The sequence below is a fragment of the Pagrus pagrus genome (genome assembly GCF_965226575.1).
Source record: "Pagrus pagrus genome assembly, chromosome: 16".
NCBI lineage: Eukaryota > Metazoa > Chordata > Actinopteri > Spariformes > Sparidae > Pagrus > Pagrus pagrus.
The window spans coordinates 22,247,175-22,267,873 of record NC_140200.1 but is presented as its reverse complement, the minus strand read 5'-3'; the positions used below and the strand labels follow the sequence as shown (position 1 = coordinate 22,267,873).

The 20,699-nt window shown below is 39.7% G+C and overlaps 1 protein-coding gene across 2 annotated transcripts in view; it reads right to left on the bottom strand.

Annotated features, from left to right (window-relative positions):
- Window positions 1-837: 837 nt before the first annotated feature.
- LOC311271999 (serine/threonine-protein kinase D3-like) overlaps window positions 838-20,699 on the bottom strand; it is a 40,691-nt gene continuing 20,829 nt past the window's right edge. Inside the window, exons 5-19 of one of the 2 annotated variants that reach the window (XM_084378044.1) lie at window positions 18,833-18,990; window positions 14,287-14,479; window positions 13,815-13,892; window positions 13,117-13,300; window positions 12,475-12,598; window positions 11,712-11,789; window positions 9,702-9,978; window positions 5,393-5,445; window positions 5,174-5,246; window positions 4,775-4,881; window positions 4,369-4,530; window positions 4,131-4,229; window positions 3,773-4,040; window positions 2,953-3,038; window positions 838-2,129 (exon numbers count right to left, since the gene is read on the bottom strand). In XM_084378044.1, the coding sequence (XP_084234170.1) occupies window positions 1,956-2,129; window positions 2,953-3,038; window positions 3,773-4,040; window positions 4,131-4,229; window positions 4,369-4,530; window positions 4,775-4,881; window positions 5,174-5,246; window positions 5,393-5,445; window positions 9,702-9,978; window positions 11,712-11,789; window positions 12,475-12,598; window positions 13,117-13,300; window positions 13,815-13,892; window positions 14,287-14,479; window positions 18,833-18,990 (2,114 nt within the window). In that variant the 3' untranslated portion in view covers window positions 838-1,955. The remainder of the gene's footprint in view (window positions 2,130-2,952; window positions 3,039-3,772; window positions 4,041-4,130; window positions 4,230-4,368; window positions 4,531-4,774; window positions 4,882-5,173; window positions 5,247-5,392; window positions 5,446-9,701; window positions 9,979-11,711; window positions 11,790-12,474; window positions 12,599-13,116; window positions 13,301-13,814; window positions 13,893-14,286; window positions 14,480-18,832; window positions 18,991-20,699) is intronic. The other variant, XM_084378045.1, reaches the window with a different exon arrangement.

The following is a 20,699-nucleotide window of genomic DNA, read 5'->3' as shown; positions in this document are numbered from 1 at the left end:
ATTTTCAGTTGTTTTACACTTTTTTGTTAAGTACATATTTCCACGTGTTAATTCATAGTTTTGATGCCTTCAGTGTGAATCTACAATGTCAATAGTCATGAAAAGAAAGGAAACTCATTGAATGAGAAGGTGTGTCCAAACTTTTGGTCTGTACTGTATATATGTAGTATATTATATACTTGCTTTCCTTTCCACAAACAAAAATAAATAAATGAACAACAAATACAAAAGCCATCATAATCCCCTAGTGAATTTTAAAGCCCTTCTGCATCCCTGTTCCTTTTGAAAATCATGTTTTCGTACATTTCTTTTCTTTTTAAAACTGGTTTGTGTTTGGCCATCGCTTCAACTCCAGATTCAATCTGTTCCATAGTTTTACACCAGGAATTGATACAGAAAAACTTTTGAGTGTTGTGCGTACAGCCAGATAGATCAGATTGTGCTTTTAAACCTGACTTTAGTGTGGGGTTGGACACAATTTCAGCAAAATGTATCAGTTTCTCACTCGGTATTTTAAAAAAGTAGAAAATTCCAAACTAGTGCCAAGCTCTGTGGTCTGGTGGTACATCAGCAGATACTTCTGTATCTGTTGCCTGACAGCAGCTGGGTGGATGTTGTCCTTAGTATCCTTAGACTGAAAAGTTAGTCCCGGTTAAGTCAGATACTTCACCTTACCTTCTTTGTTTTCCTCCGCCCACACTTCTCTTAGCCTGAATGATTAGTGGGGAATAAGTAAACACAAATGATGCTGCTGCTGGTTGAAATGTCAATGACAGAAATCTGAGTTTCTTTCTACTGCTGCATCTGTAAGTTGCTCTGAATAAGACAGCCAGAATATAAAATTAGATTTGCCCAAAGTAAACCATTCGGCTTTAATATTTTTCCATCAAAGTCACTAACATGACACGACATTTCTTGCAAAAATATAAAACGTGTGAGATAAATTCTCAGGATCAGCGACACTCCACAGTTCAGTCTTTTTCTCAGGCAGTTTCCACAGAAAGACAAAGAGACAATAGCAGCTCGACTCTCAGCTCATCTTCATCCAAAGTTTTAGAAGAAATCACTCAGAAATCAGAAATAACAGAATAATTTGTTTGTCTGCAAAAATATGACATGCAGCAGCCTGATGTCTGCTTTTTAAAAAGAGTTGTATGAGTCCTGAGTCTTAAGACATCATTTTAAACAGTTTTTCTGGCTTTTTAGATGATAATATGAGAAAGATTAACAGATAAGTTGTTTTAAACATTCTTGGTCTGAATGTGATGGTGATTTTCTGACTTTTCCTTCTAAAAATTACAAAATTTAAAATACCTCTGAAGTCTGAACAATGTACAGAAGATGAACCCACAGCTCTGTTCTTCAACTCAAATCTCATAAAACAATTTAGAAGTTTACTTTTGCAGATGAACAAAGTTATTATCAGTGAAATTCTCCTTAAGAGTTTCCCAATAGTGCAAAAACATCCAAACAATTAACACTGAAAAAATTAACATTATAATCAAACGCAATCAAGACATGTTTGTTTCTTCTGAGTTCCAGTTGGCGTCACACAGGACGACTTTAACAAAAACCACATCTCGACAGCTTTATAAGATCTAAAACGGAACGACGACTTCATAAAAATATTCTGTTTGAGTGAAAAAGTTTATAAAGTTTTTTTTATTTAGCCCTTCTGCAACTTGACTGGCAGTGCAGACATTTATCTCATGTTGAATCCTGGGAAAAAGTCTCTACAGATTTTGGCTCACAGGTTGTTTTAAAAAATGTTAAAAATGTAAAATTCTCTGGACCTGAATTATCATCACAGTGTCCTCACAGCTGTCTGAACGCCACGTCCTGACAGTCCACGAACATGTTATCCCATGCCATTTTGGGAAAGCTCCCAGTCTCCATGGACTGGAACTTCTCAGATCTGCCGCCTCCTCGTAGGAGGTATTTATCCTCCCCAGCCTCTAGGGGTCCTCCTCCATGTCGTCCAGGTTGGGAGACATGATGAAGTGTTTGGGGTAGTGCAGGCCTCTCTCGTCGGCGTACTCCTCCCAGCGGGCGTCGTCGCTCTCGTGGGTGATGTAGCGCTCTCCTCGCCGTGTCTCAAACTCCCTGAGGTCCAGCCAGGTCTGGTAGTCCTGAAAGATGAAGAGAACAACAAGAGTAAACAAGAAGGTGGTTTTAAAACCCAAACCTAAGAGCTCTGAAAACACATGGTCTTAATCAGCTTCTTCCTGTGATTTTTTTGGTTATTTCCCAACAGATTATAACTTGGTTTAAAAAAAAAAAAACAATCTTCATTTGAATGATACAAAATTGATTCTCGTGATCAAACTTTTGCCTTTCCACATGGATGCAGGTCCAAAATTAACATGCCACGCACCAGTTGCGGGTAGAATTTCAGCGACACTGTTGGGTAAATGTTTGTACGAAAACAGTCACGTGATTAAAAACTGTGCTGAGAGTCTCTACCATTTTTTGCTGTTATTTACAGACATGCTTCGGTCTTCTCTGCTGTCAAGTTCAGCTCAAGTGCCCTGAATGCACCTTGTAAACTCAGAAATGTACAGTATGCTCGGATACTGTGAAGTGCTGTGAAGTTTGTTTAAAACGGGGAAGTTTCTTTCTTTCTAATTTTCTGTTGCTAAAATACATACGCCTTACAGCTGTCATTACTTTCTTCTTCACTGCACTATTTGTTGTAACAATTTGATGCTAAAACACTGAAACTGAAACAAAAAAGACATTCCCACTGTAAAGCAAAGCATCAGCTGGTCCCTTTACTCCTAAACGTTTTCCAGCAGCACCGGCCTAAGTTCCTTTGTGATTTGTGATATTAAGCTATATTAGAAAAAAAAGCTGACTTGATTGGAGGATTGTAGGAATGCCCTCAATTTCCACATTTCCTCTCCTGTTGCAGTGTCTCTGAAGGTCTGTCCGAGTAAAAATCAGTTAGTTTACCTGCAGCCAGGGGTGACTCAGTGATTTGTCCACGCTGTAGCGCTTCCTCATCTTCACCTGCAGCAGGTTATTAATGAGGTCTGTGGCTAAGAGGAACAACAAACACTCAGTGTTAAAACACACACAGGAAACCGGCTCTGAATCATTCAGCCATCACACTCGTCTCTCATTTAGGTCTCATGAACCTTAAAGTCTTGAAAGAAATGTAAAAGTAATATTGAACTGAAGCATCTTCAGTTCTTTGCTGTAGAATTACAATAATATGAACCCACAGAAATGTTTCAGTTCCATTATCAAAGGAGTGTACAGCTGCAATAATTACATAGAAAATTAGTAGCCGATTTTTTGGATAATCAATTATTACTTTCCAATAATTCTAGTAAAAAAAAGTCAAACATTTGCTGCTTTTCTTTGTCATTTCTGGCAGTAAATTAAGTGTTTTGGGGTTTTGGACTGCTGGGTTGACGTCACTTTGGGCCTTTGGGAAATTGTATTGAGTATTTTTCAAATCTTTTTGTCGTTTTATAGACAAAACAATAAATTAATCAGGAAATTGATGGGCAGATGAATCAATGATGAAAAACAAGTGATAGGTGCAGCCATAGTGAAAGAGAAATGTACAGTGCCTATAAAAAGTATTCACCCTTTTGTTTTCCTGTTTCATTGCTTTTATAAATGGAATCATGGTCAATATACCAAAAAATATAAAACAAAAAAAACTCTTTAATGTCAAAGTGAAAACTGATTTCTGCAAAGTAATGTCAATTAATTAAAAATATGTAATGTAAAATAGGTGTTGAGAGCCTGAACCCTCCCTTACCCTCCTCTGAGATCTCCTTCCAGGGGGTGGGTGGGTACATGAAGGCGGCGTTCTGGATCTGGTCGTTGATGTCCTCGTCTTCGTTGAAGGGAAACGTCCCGCTCAGACTGACATAGATGATGACGCCGACCGACCACATGTCCAGAGATCGGTTGTAGCCTTTGCTGCGAAGCACCTCTGGAGCCAGATACGCTGGCGTGCCGACGACTGAGCGACGGAACGACTTCTCCCCGATGATACGAGCGAAGCCAAAGTCGCAGAGTTTCACCTGGAGGACGAGAGAGGTGAATGTTAAAGTCCCATCAAACATTTAAAGCTACAAAAAGAAAAGAGACAGTGATTCAAGAATTATTCTCACCTGAGGGAAGGGTTCTGCTGAGGCCAGGAGGACGTTCTCAGGCTTCAGATCACAGTGGACAATGTTCTTGAAGTGAAGATGTCTGAGGGCCACCAGGATCTACAGACACGACATGTACACGCTGAATTAAAGCAACATTATGAAACGTAACCTCAAACCTTGACAGCTCACTGGCCATGAGTCGAGCTCCTTCAGGTTACAGATACTACTGATCATATCTGTTCCTGCTGTCACTGACCTGTGTGACCAGGAACTTGGTGAGGCGTTCGGGCAGTTTGCTCTTCTCGCTCGATAAAATCATCTCCAACATGTCACCGTGAAGCTTCTCCATGACGACGAACACCTGCTCAGGTGTCTCGAACATGCACTCCAGGTTTACAATGCCTGGGTGATGGAGGTTCTGTCAGACACAAGATGAGCAACGACAACAGGTTAGACATTTAAACAGTTTTAGTACATTTTTTTCTGTCAATATTTTGTTTAATTAAATCGAGAAGACAAAAAGATAAAAAAATAAAAAAATAAATTGCACTACAACATGTAAAATAAGAAGTAAAAGATGAACATGAGTTAGATTAGATCATATTTTATAATATCACTTTATTCAATGTTGTGTGACGCTGCTAACAGTCGATGTATTGTACCTGGAGAATGGCGACCTCGTTCCTCAGCTGGCTCTCCTGTTTGGTGGGAAACCTCATTTTGTCGATGATTTTGATCGCCACATCTCTGCCCGTCTTTCTGTGTTTACCTGCAGACGACGAGTGGAAGGGAGAACATTTAAACCCTCTGCTGACAGAGAGTGATGTGGAATCAGCAAGAAAAAGCTGAAACATGATGATTCACAATAAATGTAGTACTCTATATTTTCCTGCATCTTCAGACAGACATGTGATTGTGTCTCAAATAAAACCCTTTGAGGCCATTTCTGGCAGATTAAGGAGGGTGACATGATCGGACATCAGCAAGCCCATTTTCATTGGTTTTTGAACTGTAAGTGCTATGAGTGCAGTTTAGTTGAATTTTTCTGCCGTGTGACTCGCCTCCGTAGACGATCCCAAACTGTCCAGAGCCGAGGACCTCGTCAGCAAAGATCTGATACACTGAACTGATATCCTGAACAACAAAGAGACCAACAAAGAGAACTGTGAGCACAGTAACATGATTAACCATTATTATCAGTTATACATGTTTATACAGAGACATTTGTCATGACCTCAGAGAATAACTAAGACATAAAGATGATATGAGTGAAGACTTACCACATTCTCTTGTATCTGGGAGTTGGACACTGATATGCTGATCGATAATTCCTCTGAGGAGACACAAGACAACAAACACATTATATAAATGTTCAAGCCACACATACTGTAACACATAAACCACACACACACGTAAACCCCCGAACTTATAGCAGAGACGTGTGAGGTTATATTTTTCTAACCTTCAAATCATTAAAATCTCATTTCCTCTGTTTCCTTGTTTGTTAAAGAATGAGGTGACAGAGGAGATTTCCAGCTGAGATCAAACCAACACGTTTGTTTGTTCAACACATGATGAAAGAACTCGGAGGATGTTTCCGTCTCCGAATCATTTTCCAGATTTCACTAAATTAAAACCTCTGTTTCCCATTTCCTCTCACAAACTGCTGCTAATGTTAATCCAGCCTGACATTAAAAAGCCGAGGGCACATTCTGTGTGCGAGTGAATTTCCACTGATGAGCTGATATTGATTTCAGATCGCAGGTCAGGGTTTGATCGGGTCACCCCCTTAGCGATCGACAACAGCAGTCTGCTGCTGAGGAAGGCGGCCTGTTGATATCCAGGTCATCGGTTAGGTCATCATTCAGAGAATTTATGTAACTTTATCGACAGAACTGTGGGAAGTCCTGATCTGTAGTTAAAACCCTTAAATAGCAGCGCCCTTATTGATCTAAATGGAAAAGGCTTTATTTTGAAACAAGATATTACTTCCCATTTGATATATATGATGATATTTTGGTAAAAATCTACCAAACCATAAATCTACTCTGCTATTAATGAAAATGCAACACTTCCTCCAACTATTTTCACGTTAAAAGGCTTTTACATGCAGAAAATGTTGACTTTCTTTTACAGGAGCCACGGGAACTTATTGTTTTTCTTTCTGAGAGTTAGATGAGAAGACTTAAGCCCCATTCACACTTCCTTTTCAAGGCGGGAATCATGCCGCCTCACCGTCTGTGTGAAAGTTACAGAGGTGGAGAGGGGGGACAGTTTTGTTCCCCTCTGTGTGTGAGAAATGTCCCACACTTCAACCCACAAAGGAACATTACAAGACCAAACAAAAGTAATGTGGTAGCAGGTCGTGTCTTCAGCATCTTTTATGAGGGAAAAAAATACTGCATTTATTTGTGGAAAAGTCACTTCGCGGTTGGTGTAAAGCTTAAAAATGTATCCACCATTTTACAGACACCTCTTACACAGTGTAAGCTGTTCCAGCTGACCAATAAGGGGTTTGCAGTGTTTACACGCCACCTTTTAGTATCAGATCAGTGTGCTTGGTACCTCAACAGAAAAGTTACGAAAAACGAAAAACAGGATGTCACGGGATGCTTCTTTCAGTACTATCCACAACTTTTGACAATGGAAACGTAAAAATAACCGTTCCAAAGTGTAACGAGCTGACCTGAACTGAACCTGGCTGCTCAGTGCAAACAAGGCTTATGTTAAACTAGCTTGGTCAGGTTGTGGTTAGCTTAGATAACATAAAGACGGAAACAGAGGGAAACAGTGAGCCTAGTTTTACCCAGACTACAAAAATCCACTTACCAGCACCTCAACACTCATAAATTGACATGTTGTATTTTGTTTGTTTAATCAGTGCGAGTATTTCTGTTTTTGTGTGGTGTATCCAATGTGTCTTCAGCTAGAGCGCAGGTTGCCAGATAAGGTTCGATAACACAGTTTGTAGTTTTGGTAAAATTAAAATGTGTTTGGCTGGCACGAGTGCTTGTTGCCAAAGTTAAATTACATATTAATGAATAATTACATTTTTACACAATTAAATAAATGATCACAAGATAAATTTAAACATACACACTGGCGCTTGTTTCTCTTTATGTTAGTGACAATAGTCAACATATTTCTCCCCACATATGTAGGGCACTTTCTTATTGGGGAGAAGGATAAACCCATGATATATTATTTAATTTGAAAAGAAAATTTCTCTTAACTCTTTGTGTTTTGGGAATTTTTGTAATTTGTTAGTAATTAAATTCTCACTTTTAACAATTTTTAACAACATTATCTTAGAAGACGAGACAAGTGCTAGTGTTCATCATAAGTTAAGTCATTATGAAGGTTTTAGTATAAACACAGACAAAACACATAATATATTGTTGGCTTTGTGAAATAAAAACATACTTTTGAAAAACTACTCAAATAAAATACAAATCAGCTGCAATACAATATGTTTTTATGATCAGAAGCAGGATGGAGTGACATTTCATTTTAAACACTATTGGTTACTTTTTTTGCCAACAGTCAAATTACATTATTTTAATTTTAATATTGAACAACAGACTTAAAAAAGATTGCCGGATGAATAAATCAGAACATGCTGACTGTGAACGCAGCATTGCGTGCCTGCTGATCACTGTTCGTGGAGTTTATATAACTTTATTGACACAACTGTATCTGTATCAGAGCTTCAGTGTGTTTGATAATGTAGTTTAATGTTTTCCTGTTTTGTTTAAAGTGCATGTTTTTTCACTTCCTGCCATACTCTTGATTTTATGTTACTCTGTTATGAATTTTTACAGTGTCATAGGTCCACTGTGAGCCTTGTTACATCACCTCTCCATTAACTTATTGATGTGTGTCGCTATAATTTCATTGCAAAACAAAACGTCTATTTTTGGAAAGAAACTGAAGCTCGTCGTTAATTACTCAACAGGTGGAAAACACGGCTGGCTGCGTCCTCACAACTGTTTTATAATAATGAAGATATTCCATAAAAGTTAATGGTGATTTTCTTTTTTAATTCCATGAGCTCCATTTAGGCATTTAGTGGTGGAGATCTCATTTGGGGATTAAACTTAAAACTCTTATTTTCAGACAAAAAGACACTTTAACCTGAGATGAATCAGAGCGGAAAATCCTCTGAAATCCCTTCAATCATGTTGAAATGTCAGCAGGCGGTCAGGCTGTGTGTGTGAGTGTGTGTGTGTGTGTGTGTGTGTGTGTGTGTGTGTGTGTGTGTGTGTGTAGGTGGAGGTAGTGGGCTTGTATAACAGTTGTCTCCTGAAACAATATTTGGAACCTCTTCACAGTTAAATCCAAACATCCATTAAAACATAAAAACACATCAGAGTCTAATCTGATTAGAGCAATGAATCCATTACTGTGTCAGAGGGTAAAGGCATTCAGTTAAATTGCCAGGGTTGTGGGTTCAGTTCCTTGTGGAAGTTAATGGGTAGGGCTTTCTAATAAGCATTTTCCTGAATTCACCAAGGACACAGCATTGGTAAGCATACCATTTACTTGTTTAAGTCTAATATTTTATATTTCACTCTTTCTTCAAATTGATCCTATTTAAAGAACAAAACCAACAGCTACCATTCAGTAAATACGCACTGATGCAAAATGCATTATTTCCTCCTGTTTAAGTAATGCTTGCTAGAAATTACAGTGACCAGCTGATTTAGGAAAATACTGAACCTTTGAACGAATTAAACTATATATTTGTGAGTGTTTTTTGGCAGTACGCAGGTGTCCGCACAGAGACTATGTGTACACCCTCTGATGACGAAATTGACGTCACACAGACCCTCGCACACTGAAAATGTAGTTCCAGCTTAGCGCAAGGTTAGTTTTAGTGACATTTAAAAATGAAAAAAATGTGCAGAAGCCGAGGCTGTGGTAAACAAACTGTTTTTAGTTTCCATGCTAGTGTTTCCCACACATAGCCACACAGGTATATTGACGGCCACCAAAGTATCTCTGGCGACCCATTTTATAATTTTATCCGACACCATCTATGATCAATTCACTAGTGGACAAACCTTCTGTCTATCGACATTTACACAAAAAAAAACAGAAAGAGAGAGAGAGATGTTCTCTGGTATAACATCCCTCGTGAACGCACTGATTGTTTGTAGTGTACACTATGTTTTAAACGTTTTTGGCCATTTACACTGTTGTTAAAAAGGTGGCTTAAATACGTCTTGCTGCTGGAATGGTTTCAGCCCTGCTTCCTGACGGTCATCTACTGCAGGTATAGTAATATACTGACTAGGGATAACTACCTCATACAACCCCACATCAAAAGACCCGAACTATCCCTATGTAAGTGCACTTGGTTGTTGCGATGTCTTTCGGTACTGTGTTGGTTTGTCTAGTTTCAAAAGGCTACATAATTAACAACAAACTTCCTCCACATTCTGTAGTTACTGTATGTCTTTTTAAAAATCGTACTATTTTTGGTAAAGATCGGTAAAAATGCCCTTTGAGTCTTTACTATGTGATCATTTTTTGATATTTTTAGAACATGAAGTTGGGCTAAAATGGTAGCTTCTGATGGATACTCACTGTGATCCTTCGCCTGGCCCGGCCCGGTGCCGACGCTGGCTTTGGGCGTGACGGGCATCATCGCCTGTCGGATGGCCTTCTCCCAACTCTGGCCCACGTCCCGCCCCACACCGGACGCCGCCATGACGGGGTTGTGGTACAGGCCGTTGTTATCCTCCCCAACGTAGTACACCATGTTGCCTGTGATCACCTCGAAGCAGTGAGGGTTGCTGCCCTGGGGGAGGCTGCTGAAGTCCTGCGCTGGCTCCACCTGGAGGATCTCGGACAGGGGGATCTCCTGGAGTGTGTTCGAATAAAAAAAAAAGTCAAAGCCTCATTAAAGACCAATTTAATTAAAGACTGTTCCTCTTATTGGACGTACCACCATTTTCAGCTCAGAAACCCAGACCTCTCTCTTCAAATTCTGGTAAATTCTAGTTCTTAAAACCATTTTTAAATAATTTCAGTCAACAAAAAGCATCTAAACGGTTTTGAAATGTTCCTCAGCTGGTTTTTACTCCTAGCTCACTCCATCCTAACACCTCTCCTCTCTCTGCTAAACTGTGAGACGCTCTTTGGGTCTCAGTGTTTGAAACGTCCCTTCCTTCCTTCTCTGGCACAGTTCAACCCCCTCCTCCCCTAAAAACCACCCCACCCCTCCTAACAACCTAAACCCTGCCAGATCAAACACATAAAGGGAGAACGATCGGCCCAGTGGTGTCTTCATGCCCCTCAGTGTCAGCTGAACGTTTTGTGTTTTGCCAAGTCCTCCCCTCCCCTCCTCACCACTAACCACAGACTGCGTTCAGTGTCCATTCATCCTGCCGCTCTGATTAAAAGGCAGGACGTGCCTCGGCCGCTCTGGGCACGAGGCAGCGTGGCGATGAGCCAGAGAGACGGCAGGGAACCAACCCGAGGTTCCCAAAAACCACCACAAATCTCTCCCTCTGCCTCGCCGTCCTCCCTCATCCCGCTCTTGCCTACTCTTCAAAGGAAGGTCTCTGCAGCTCTTTGTGGTAAAGGGCAACAGGTCGCTGGCAGACACGAGATGAAAGGAGGTCGAGCAGAAGAGAGGGAGATGATACAGAATGAAAGAGCTGTGGCTGCACTGACTTGGATTCATGTCTCATCATTTGATATATCAAGGAAACAAATTTCTCCTTAGTGTATATTCAAATTGGGACAAAAAAAGCTGGAAAAGTCAGAGGAGAGGCCTTTTAAGTTCAAACTTTAACCTTCTGCTTCACAAAATTTAGGTTTCTGAACGGTTGGCAGGTAACCACTAAAACTGTAAAGCTCAAACATTATTTTCTTTCCCATCTGTATTCTGTGAAGATCCCGTAAGCTGATTTTAACATCATTTTATCATAACAAGGCGCCTCATCGGGCATTGTGTTGTATGTAAAATGACAAGGACAAACCATGAATGAAAAAATGAGAAGAGTGTCTGATACAACAAAATGCATGTCACTGTCAATGAATTTCATTTTGTGCCTCAAAGTTTATTCTTGACTCTGAAAACAGTAACTGACAAAACAATCTCACTACAAAACCCATTTAGTGTCTTAAAATGCTCATATTCTAACATCTACAAGCAGGAAGATTGTGCAATACAATAAAAAAAATCTCCAGAACAGCTACTAAATGGATCTTGCTGTGGAATTGTTTTGTCAAGTCAATGGTAAAGAAATCTTTTTTTTTTTTCTTATTTCAATGTCACAGACCAAATATTTCTCTTGTGTTAGCGTCACTGTGCCATGCTCAGTCTGAAGAAAAATGTTTTTTTTGTCACCACATTTATTATATTTTTCTTTTCCAAATATTCTTTTTGGAAGGTTGCAACTTACTGCAAACACTCAGACCTGATAAGAATAATCACACTGAATATGCCGGATATAATTATACCTCAATGTGTGTTACTGTCTCATGAATGTTACTGTATGAACCCGACTCCCTACAGTCGTCTCTTCGTGTTGCTGCTTTGTTTGGCCGAGCAGCTGAAACCAGATCTGAGCTCAGCGGCTCTCCTACCTTGTAAAACTTGGCTCCGCTTTCATTTTGAAACAGAGTCAGACTCTTGCTGTCCAGCCTCCAGTAATGTCTCTTCCTCTGCAAACACAGAAGAAGTTCATCAGGATAAAAACTTCCTAGATTCAAAAGCATTTTATTTTTACATATACATAGCCACAGGGTTAGACGGAGCTCTTCTTTCACAATTTGATATTTGTACTTTATTTTATACTTCTTCACTACATTTCAGATACAAATATTTCCAATATGTGACAGATATAGTGACAAGTTAAGATTTTACATCGAAACATACAGTATTATCTGATCAGTTTATAAAATATGATGCATTGTTTTGGAATAAAATATGTTGACGTATTCGGGCTATTGTAGATTTGAATAATAAAACAAATAAAAAATCAAGAATTTCCAAAATGATTAAACAAACTATGGAATGTATGAATTTTTGGTATAAATTAAAAGTTTTTATTGTTTTTTTAAAACAGCAAACAGTATATAGTAGTAGTATATAGTAAAGTAGCTCTACCTCATTCAGCCTCAACATTAAATTATCAATGGATTAATAATAGAAGCCATTCTGCAAAGTGAGAACTTTGAAAACTTTGAAGTTAAATGAAACCAAACTCCATTTTTGATACTATTCATGATCTTCATCAATGTATTTACATTAATTGAATAGCTTTCTATAGTTGTTTTAAACGTAAGTGGCGGAGTCTGCCATTCTCGCCCCAGATTCGAAGTGCCTACACAAGAACAAGGGACTCACCAGGTTGTCCCGGCTCGTGTAGTGGACCATCCAGCCCTCTTTAACCACTGTGGAGCTTTTCCTCTTGGTGTGTTTGATGGACTGAACCACACGCATCAGAGGAATGTTACTGCTGGTGCACGGGCTGCATGTCAACAAATAAACACAGACACAGACGATTAGGAAATTCAACAATGTGCATTCAATATTTACTTTAATAAGCTAACATTAGCCACCATAAGCTACTGGTCATAACAGAGCAAGTAAATCTGTAGTAGTAAAATGTGTTTGTATTGAACTGAGCAAGGTTGGGTTTTATTGTACTAAACTTTTCATCTGTAATAGGACAATTTCTTCTGTCAAATGTTACACAATGTCAATTTAAATTTAAAGCTTGATTAAAAGCTATACAGCCAATTAAAAGACTTCAAATTAAAATCGCTTTTACATGTTTTGGTGAAGAAAATGTAATATTTAGCTATTCTATCGTATATAAGTTATGAAAGTTTATAAAAAAAGCCTAGTGTGAGATTTAAGGGTTGAAATTGGCATTGGTTTCCACTAAAAGTTTACACCATAATAAAATAAACTAACAGGCACATAATGTGCACTACTCAGTCAAGGCGGCCTGAGGATCATGGGAAATCCAGAGGTTCAGTTCACCTGATGGCTCTGATCGTCTCGTCGTCCTTCTCGCTGTCCGTGCAGGGACCCTCGATGAAGAAGAGCTTGTCATCAGGCGTGGACAGCTCGTCCTGCTCGTCCATGCTGTGACCACCGTCACTGTTGACGTCACAGTTGTCCACCTCCATCGTCGCCTCGGAGTCTGGACTGGGACTGACCGGTTCTGCAGAGACACAATGTAAGAATGAGAACAACACTTAGAACTAACCTTTCAGTGTGTTGTTTTTATTTTAAATGATGTGAAATGTCTTCGAGTAACATAAAAAAGGCTGTATAAATAAAATGTATCATTATTATGGAACACACTTTCAGAGATTTTTCTCAACATTCTCATCAAGCTAATGTTCCTCTAATGGCCACTAGGTGTCAGCTACATAATACAAAATATAGACAGCATTGAAGTGAACAGGAAAACCCCCAAATTCTTGCTAAAGAAAATATATGAAGTCATAAGGCAACACACATTTTTTTTTCGCAAGTTTGGTTTTAAGGAGCTAATTCCACTGTAAAATATTAAAACTTTAATAAAAATTATACATATATAGAATCAAAAAGACCGGTGTGGAGTATGATATTAAACTTTTGTTTTTCACAAATATATGTTACAATGAGAATACCATGGGAACAGGTGTGTTGTGTGTGCAAAGTAATTGTTAAACCAAGTTGAACAAACTCACCTCCATTAAAGTCGACCTCCCCGAGGCAGTCTCGAGGTACTTTGGCTGCACATCTTTTATGGCAGTTAAATTTACAATCTGCAGTAGAAGAGAAACACAGAGTTAAAAGACAATATAATCAAACATTAATTTATTTGCAGAAAAATTACCCTGATGACTTATTTTGTCAATCTTCCTCATCTGGTGACCACAGTGTCAAGCTAATAGGGTTTGGCAGTTGGACAAAATATATCAGCCAGAGTCCATCGCCAGTTAATTCTTTAGACATTTGTGTTGTTTTTTATTTTGCTAGTTTTAATGTTCTACCTCCAGAATGAGCAAGAGCTGCTGCTAAGTGACACCTGCGTGAATTTACAGGAACGTTTTGACACACTGCCCACTCCCCCTCCAAGCTAATGAATTCATAAAAAATGTAATAAATTTGTTTAAATGAAATAATTTTGCTGATCAGCTGACATGTGTTTGTTGTCACCTTTGCACTGCATCCCCTGGCGGAAGAGGCCTTTCAGCAGTCGTTTGCAGTACTGGCAGATGGTGGGACGGGTGTAGGTATGGACAGAGAAGGTGTGAGGGACTTTGACCCGACCCAGGACCATTTTCTCCATCCAGATGGGACGACCGCTCAGCAGAGAGTTACGCTTTCCAGCACCCAGGAGGGGACGCTGCTTCGACCAGGAGGGAGAGTAAGGAAGAATGAGTTTGTTTGTTTGATTTGTGTTCAGAAGTTAAGATGGCAAACAAACTCTCCAAAGATTACAGTACAGCTGTTGTTAATTTCTGAATTACATTTTAAGACTTTTTAATTAAATTCAGGTTTTTAAAGACAATACATTTTTTTTCTCCCCCTTTCCTCTAAAGTGACTGAAGGGAAACAAAGTGAACAATCAGGGTTCAGGTGGTTCAGCTGAGACATCAGATCTGCAGAGCTGTTCCCTCGTCGTGAAAGCAGAACACCGATGAAATCTTTTCTATCCACTAGAACAATGGCTGTCCTTGTACAACATGCTGCTAACAAGACCGCCGGCCTGGCAAGAGCAGGAAGCATGTGACACAATGGGCCTGAATTAGTACAGAACAGTTTGATAATCCTCCTTCTCACATCATCAGTCTGATTGATCATGTTTGGATAAACCGCGTGACGTCGAATCAAAGTCCAGATGATCGATGAAGAGATTCTGACGAGACAGATGTGATAATATGTTTGTGTTATAGCTCATAATCATGAATCAACTAAACCCGGGGAAGCCTACCAGAGTGCACGTGTTGTTTTTGTTTACATACATGAAATGTAACATTAGTTCCTCTGAAGATGTTTAATTAGATTTTTTTTTAAACCATTTTTTCGTGTAAAACAAGCTGAATGCTTTTTTGAACCAAAGTTTTGTTGTTTGCACATTTCTAAATCTGTAAAAAAAAAAGAAAAAAAAAAAGAAAAATATATTGAACACAAAACTAAGAGGGTTAAACATGAGAAGACATTTTATGCCATCTGGGCAATGTAATCTGTGTTTTCTTTAGAGCCTGATCGATATACATGTATCGGTTGGCCGATTATAATATCTTGCTTCTGTTAAATATCTTTGTCACAATTGTTTGACAATGCAAAAAAAATTGTACATCCAACTATACTGATATTAGAATTGTTTACTTAATATCGCTATCAGCCCTAAAACGAGTATCAGTTGGGCTCTTGTTTTTGTCCTTTAGTTGAAAATAGTTTGAGATTTCCTAATGCAAGTTTTGAGTGGTAGAACATTTTGTGAAAAAGACTATAAACATGAACATGTCAAACCTAAACTATCACTGTGTTAAAATGCACAGTAACCAGATTACAGTCCATATTTTTACGTTACCTGATTTCCTAAATGTCACGTACACCAGAAACCTGGTTCCACAGATTTCTTGGCCGGTTATGGGACAAAAAAAGCCATTATTGGAGATAAGGCTATTATAAAGATACTTCTGCATGATTGCCATTTTTCCACTAGCACTTTAGTCTGCTGATTTGTTTTTTCAATCACCAGTTTTACTGCACTGAGTGGAGCCCAGCCGTGGCAGTGATGGACCTGCTCCGGAGTAGGACCAAGCCGTGACATCTCTCGACTGCAGCCCTAACCCTTAACAAGCACCCGTCTCCCCCTAAAATTGATACTGAACTCATGTCTGTGCATGAAACCTGAGAGAAAGACATTTTTAAAAGTCTGTGTGTTCTGCTCTTAGTACTTTTGGAGCCTCTAATAGAATCTCTTTAGTTTCTTTCAGGTGTTTCAGGAGTCATGTTTACTGTTTAGTTACTGCTAGTGAAAACACAACGTTTCCTGTAATGCTGCGTCATAATAAAAGCTTTTAAATGACTAAATAATGAGGGGCTTTTATTGTGAAGAAGTTATAGTAAATTAAATGTGTTTGAAACTGAATTAGTGGTGCCACTTTGTTAGCGGTGACTCTTCGATTGTATTGCAGGGATCTGAACAAGTGCTGCCGTGCCGAGTCAAACCGATTAGAGCCAGGCCGGCAGACGCAATGGAAAAACGGCACGTTACTTCAGTGAGAGGCTAGGATCCCAGCGTTACATACATCTTTACTTATACGTTTTCAAGACAGAATATTGTTTTGATGTAATGAGTACTTACGACAGTGGTGTTGCACTCAGAAACTGTGGGGGGCACAGTATTAAAGTAACACTACATAATTTTACTTAAATATCGGATGAAGCATTCAATGACAGCTCCCTATACTTAACAGTTCTCCAGAAAATGATTGTAAGGACACATGTGGGAACAAATATCCTGTTACAATAAGAAGACGTGTGTGTGTGACTCATCTGCATGTGTTGTCTTTTGTCTGGGTTTCCTCTCAGTGCTCTGGTTTCCTCTCACAGTCCAAACATGTGCAAGTCGGCTGAACTGGAAACTCTAAATTGCCTGTAGGTGTTTATATGTGTGTCAGATTGTACACTGTCCCTAACCCTGTGCATGCTGGGGTTTGGCTGGATGGGCAACCCTAAACTGGTTCACCAGAATATTTTACTGCGTGTGTGTGTGTGTGTGTGTATGTGTATGTGTATATGTATATGTATGTATATATGTATATATATATATGCAAACACACACACACACATATACACATATATATATTATATATTTCTATATTCTATACTTGTTGTTGTTGCTTTGGCCATGTAAGCATCTGTTTTCGATGGCAATAAAGGCTTGTTGAATTTAATTAATTATAACAACTCTTTTTGAGGTTTCAGGGGAAACATTTTCATCAAATCCATGAGATTAACTGATCCCAAATTCACACCACACACACATCTGTTCACTTCCAACTGACTCCGATGCCCTTTAACGTGTAAAAATCCTTCAAATTAAGTATTAGTAAGTTCCTACTGGCTGAGGTTTTTGTAGAAAACCAGGCACATGATGATGAGCTGTAAGTGAAGTAAGTTTAAAGGTTTGATTTTTTTCTGACAGATTGTGAACAATGACGTGATGAAAAAACACTTTCCACGCTTGCAGATGTACGTTGTGCAACCAGCGAGCCATTTCCAGTAGTTTCTCTCTCTCTTTCTGTCACACACACACACACACACACACACACACACACACACACACACACACACACACACACACACACACACACACACACACACACACACAGACACTCTTGCAATCTCTCTCTCGCTCTCTCCGATGCCTGGAGGCAAACCACTGGATTTTCCATCCCGTTCAAACCAGCGAACAAAATGAGTCACAGTCAGAGCTTCACACTAACTGGAACAAAGTTTTTTCAGCTCCATCATCACACTAGCCCCTTTTAGTTAGAAAATGCACCACATTTGCAGCCAGGTAAAGGCTGCAATTTGCCGTCTTGTCTATGTGAAACGGAGGTGTAATATTCCTCCTTTTCAAAAAAGCCGCCACTGGGGTAGGCGTAAACATGTGACTTGACGTGAAGCACGAAGTTGGGCGTGAACAGTGACGTACAACAGTCCCCGTGATCTGGTCATTGACGATTCTCTCGGCTGTGATGGTTAGCATCTCCCGGATCTCAGCGGCTTTCCAGTTGCTCATCTTGACGTCCACGGATGAAGTGATGAACTGACTGCTGTGATCAGCTGTTTCCTGCTTTTTACAACTCCCGGCTGTGGGTCACACAACAGTGCACGTCATCGACACCTCCACCCATGTCACGCAACTGCCGGCACATCGACGCCTTGGATTTACATAGCAATGGAGGTGGCAAAAAGTGTACCCTCCAAGGAGTCATACTGGCGGATCAAAACAGACCCCCAATTTACCGCGGTCTGTCTAAATTCACGGACCTAGCCAAATTGGCGGGTTGCTGTCCAGTATAAAAACGGCTACTGCTATACACACACACACACACACACACACACACACACACACACACACACACACACACACACACACACACACACACACACACACACACACACACACACACTCTCTGAACCATCGGAAACTGAGTGCAACTCTCATTCATTCTTTTAAACGTAAGTCAAATCAGCTGCTGTTAAAATATTCCAGTAACAACACAGTAACTTCATGGTCATTTCATCATCTTTTTAAAGGGTCAGTTCACCCACATCACAAAAATACACCCACTCCATGATCCATGAGTTTATCAGAGTGTTTCATTATCAAACCCATTCCACTTGCTTGTTGATTAAATGTCCAAATCAACCATGTTTTCACTGCTACCTTGCACACAGGCAGACTGACATATAGCATGCACACATACAAATGAGAGCACCACTAACGTTGACGAGTCAATGATGTCTGAATGCCAGACAAGGTGGGGTCACTCACAGTCACCACAATAAGCCTTGATTAAAGAGAGTAAACTAGGTAAGAAGAAGGGAAACATGACAGGAAAGAGGAAACAAAGATAACAAATCACTCTAAAAGAGAGGAAGAGAAAAAAAAATTCTCTCTAGCACAAGAAGTTGGTTAACTGATGTGAAAGACTTTAGGTGAAGGTGGTGAACGTACCTCCTCCTGCGGCGTTGGGGTGAACTCAGTTGAAGGTGGACGAGCTACAGACATGACGGAGCCCGGCAGAGAGACGTTGGACAGCCGTCTCTTCCTGACCCCACTGCAGTTGTTGGGAATCTTGAACGCACACCGTTTGTGATAGTTCAGTCCACATCCTGTAAAGAGGAAAATTATTTTAACCATCATGTCATTTCATTTGACTCTCCAGCTGTTAGGCTTTTGGTTTGTGGTGTTGTCTCCTGATATGATCAACCAGTCCTTCTGTCTCAGCAGTGGCTCCGTCAAGCTCAAGCTGTGCAGCCAAACTTTGTTTAAACTCACAAAACTATAGTTTCAAATCTTTTAGGCTAAAGTAGGCAATACTAACATGCTGATGTTTAGCAGGTTTAACGTTTACCATGTTCACCATCTTAGTTTAGCCTGTTAGCTTGCTAACATACTGCAGCCTGCATTAATGCACAGAGCTCTTTGCAACCACAGATACCACAGCAAGTAACACTTCTATTTACCATCAGACAAAAGACAGATTAATGAAGCTAGTCTTATCATCACATCTAGAGCAGTGAACGTTTATGAAACTGGTTAGCAAAACCTGCTATCATAAAAGGTCCAGTGTCTAGGATTTAGTAGCATGTAGCAGTGAAGTTGCACATTGCAATCGACTGAACACCCCTCATCTCACGGTAAAAATGTCAAAAACACAAAAGGCCCTGTCTGGAGCCAGTGTTTGGTTCGTCTGTTCTGGGCTACTGTAGAAACATGGCAGACTCCCTGAAAATGTGCACGCTCTTTGGGGCTCACAACAAGAAGAAATTCTCAACCCACAAAGTCAAGCTTTTTTGGCTTCATGCGCCACTGAACAGCTAGGAATGAACGGGGCTCCAACTCCAACACTGTCTGTGTAATAATTGTTAGATCTATCGGACCTGCACCTTGTGCAGATATAAGAAGCTCATTCAAAGGTAATGGAAACATAACAATTCTTATTTTCAGGTGATTATACACCAATGAAAAAATTATTTTCCATTTCTGACGATAGATGCCCCTAAATCTTACACACTGGACCTTTAATCTTGTCATATTGCTAACCGTTTCCTCTATTTTGACCTTTAACCAGCTGCTTTGTAGCCAGGAAAAAGGGCAGCAGCGGTGTTGCGTCAGACAGCTGCTGATTAAAAAAACAGGACATTGATCGACATTGAAACTTCTTACTTTTACATTTTACTTTATGTATGGATTTAACAAATCTGACACAACTTGCTAATTAAGATAATCAACTCCAAGTTCTAGTTACACACCAACATGAGCGTGAGAGGACAGCGTTGTTCTCATCCGAGTCTTGGCAAGAAAGCAAGTAAGTGCTTTTCCTTAACCATTCTTTTAAGATTTGTAACTTAACCTGTTGACTTTTCCTCAAGAAATTAGGATATGAGTTTTCCATGCAATGTTGTAACGTCACCTAGCTCCCACTGTTGACCGGAGGCAGGTGTAAAAGGTCATGTGCTTTCTGGGAGGAAATAACACTTGATATTTCACCTAGATACCCAGGTCATCCAGCTGAATCTTCCAGTATCAAACATTTTCCTAAGGTGATATTTATCAAAAAACTAAATAACCCTATAAAGGGATGTGCGTGTTCAAGATGTGAAAATGAAATTGTTTATTCATGCAGCAGACTCCTCATAGAAAGGATGAGGACCCAGATCTGAGCCAAGGACCTGAACCACTGTCATGATAACTAAAATGTCTTTGTAGACATTTTTTAGAATGCAGGTACGTGACTGTTAAAGAGTTCAGGATGTGGCTTCAGGTTAGAGAGTTTGTTTACCAAAAAATTAAAACCGATTTACACGAGTGACAAAAG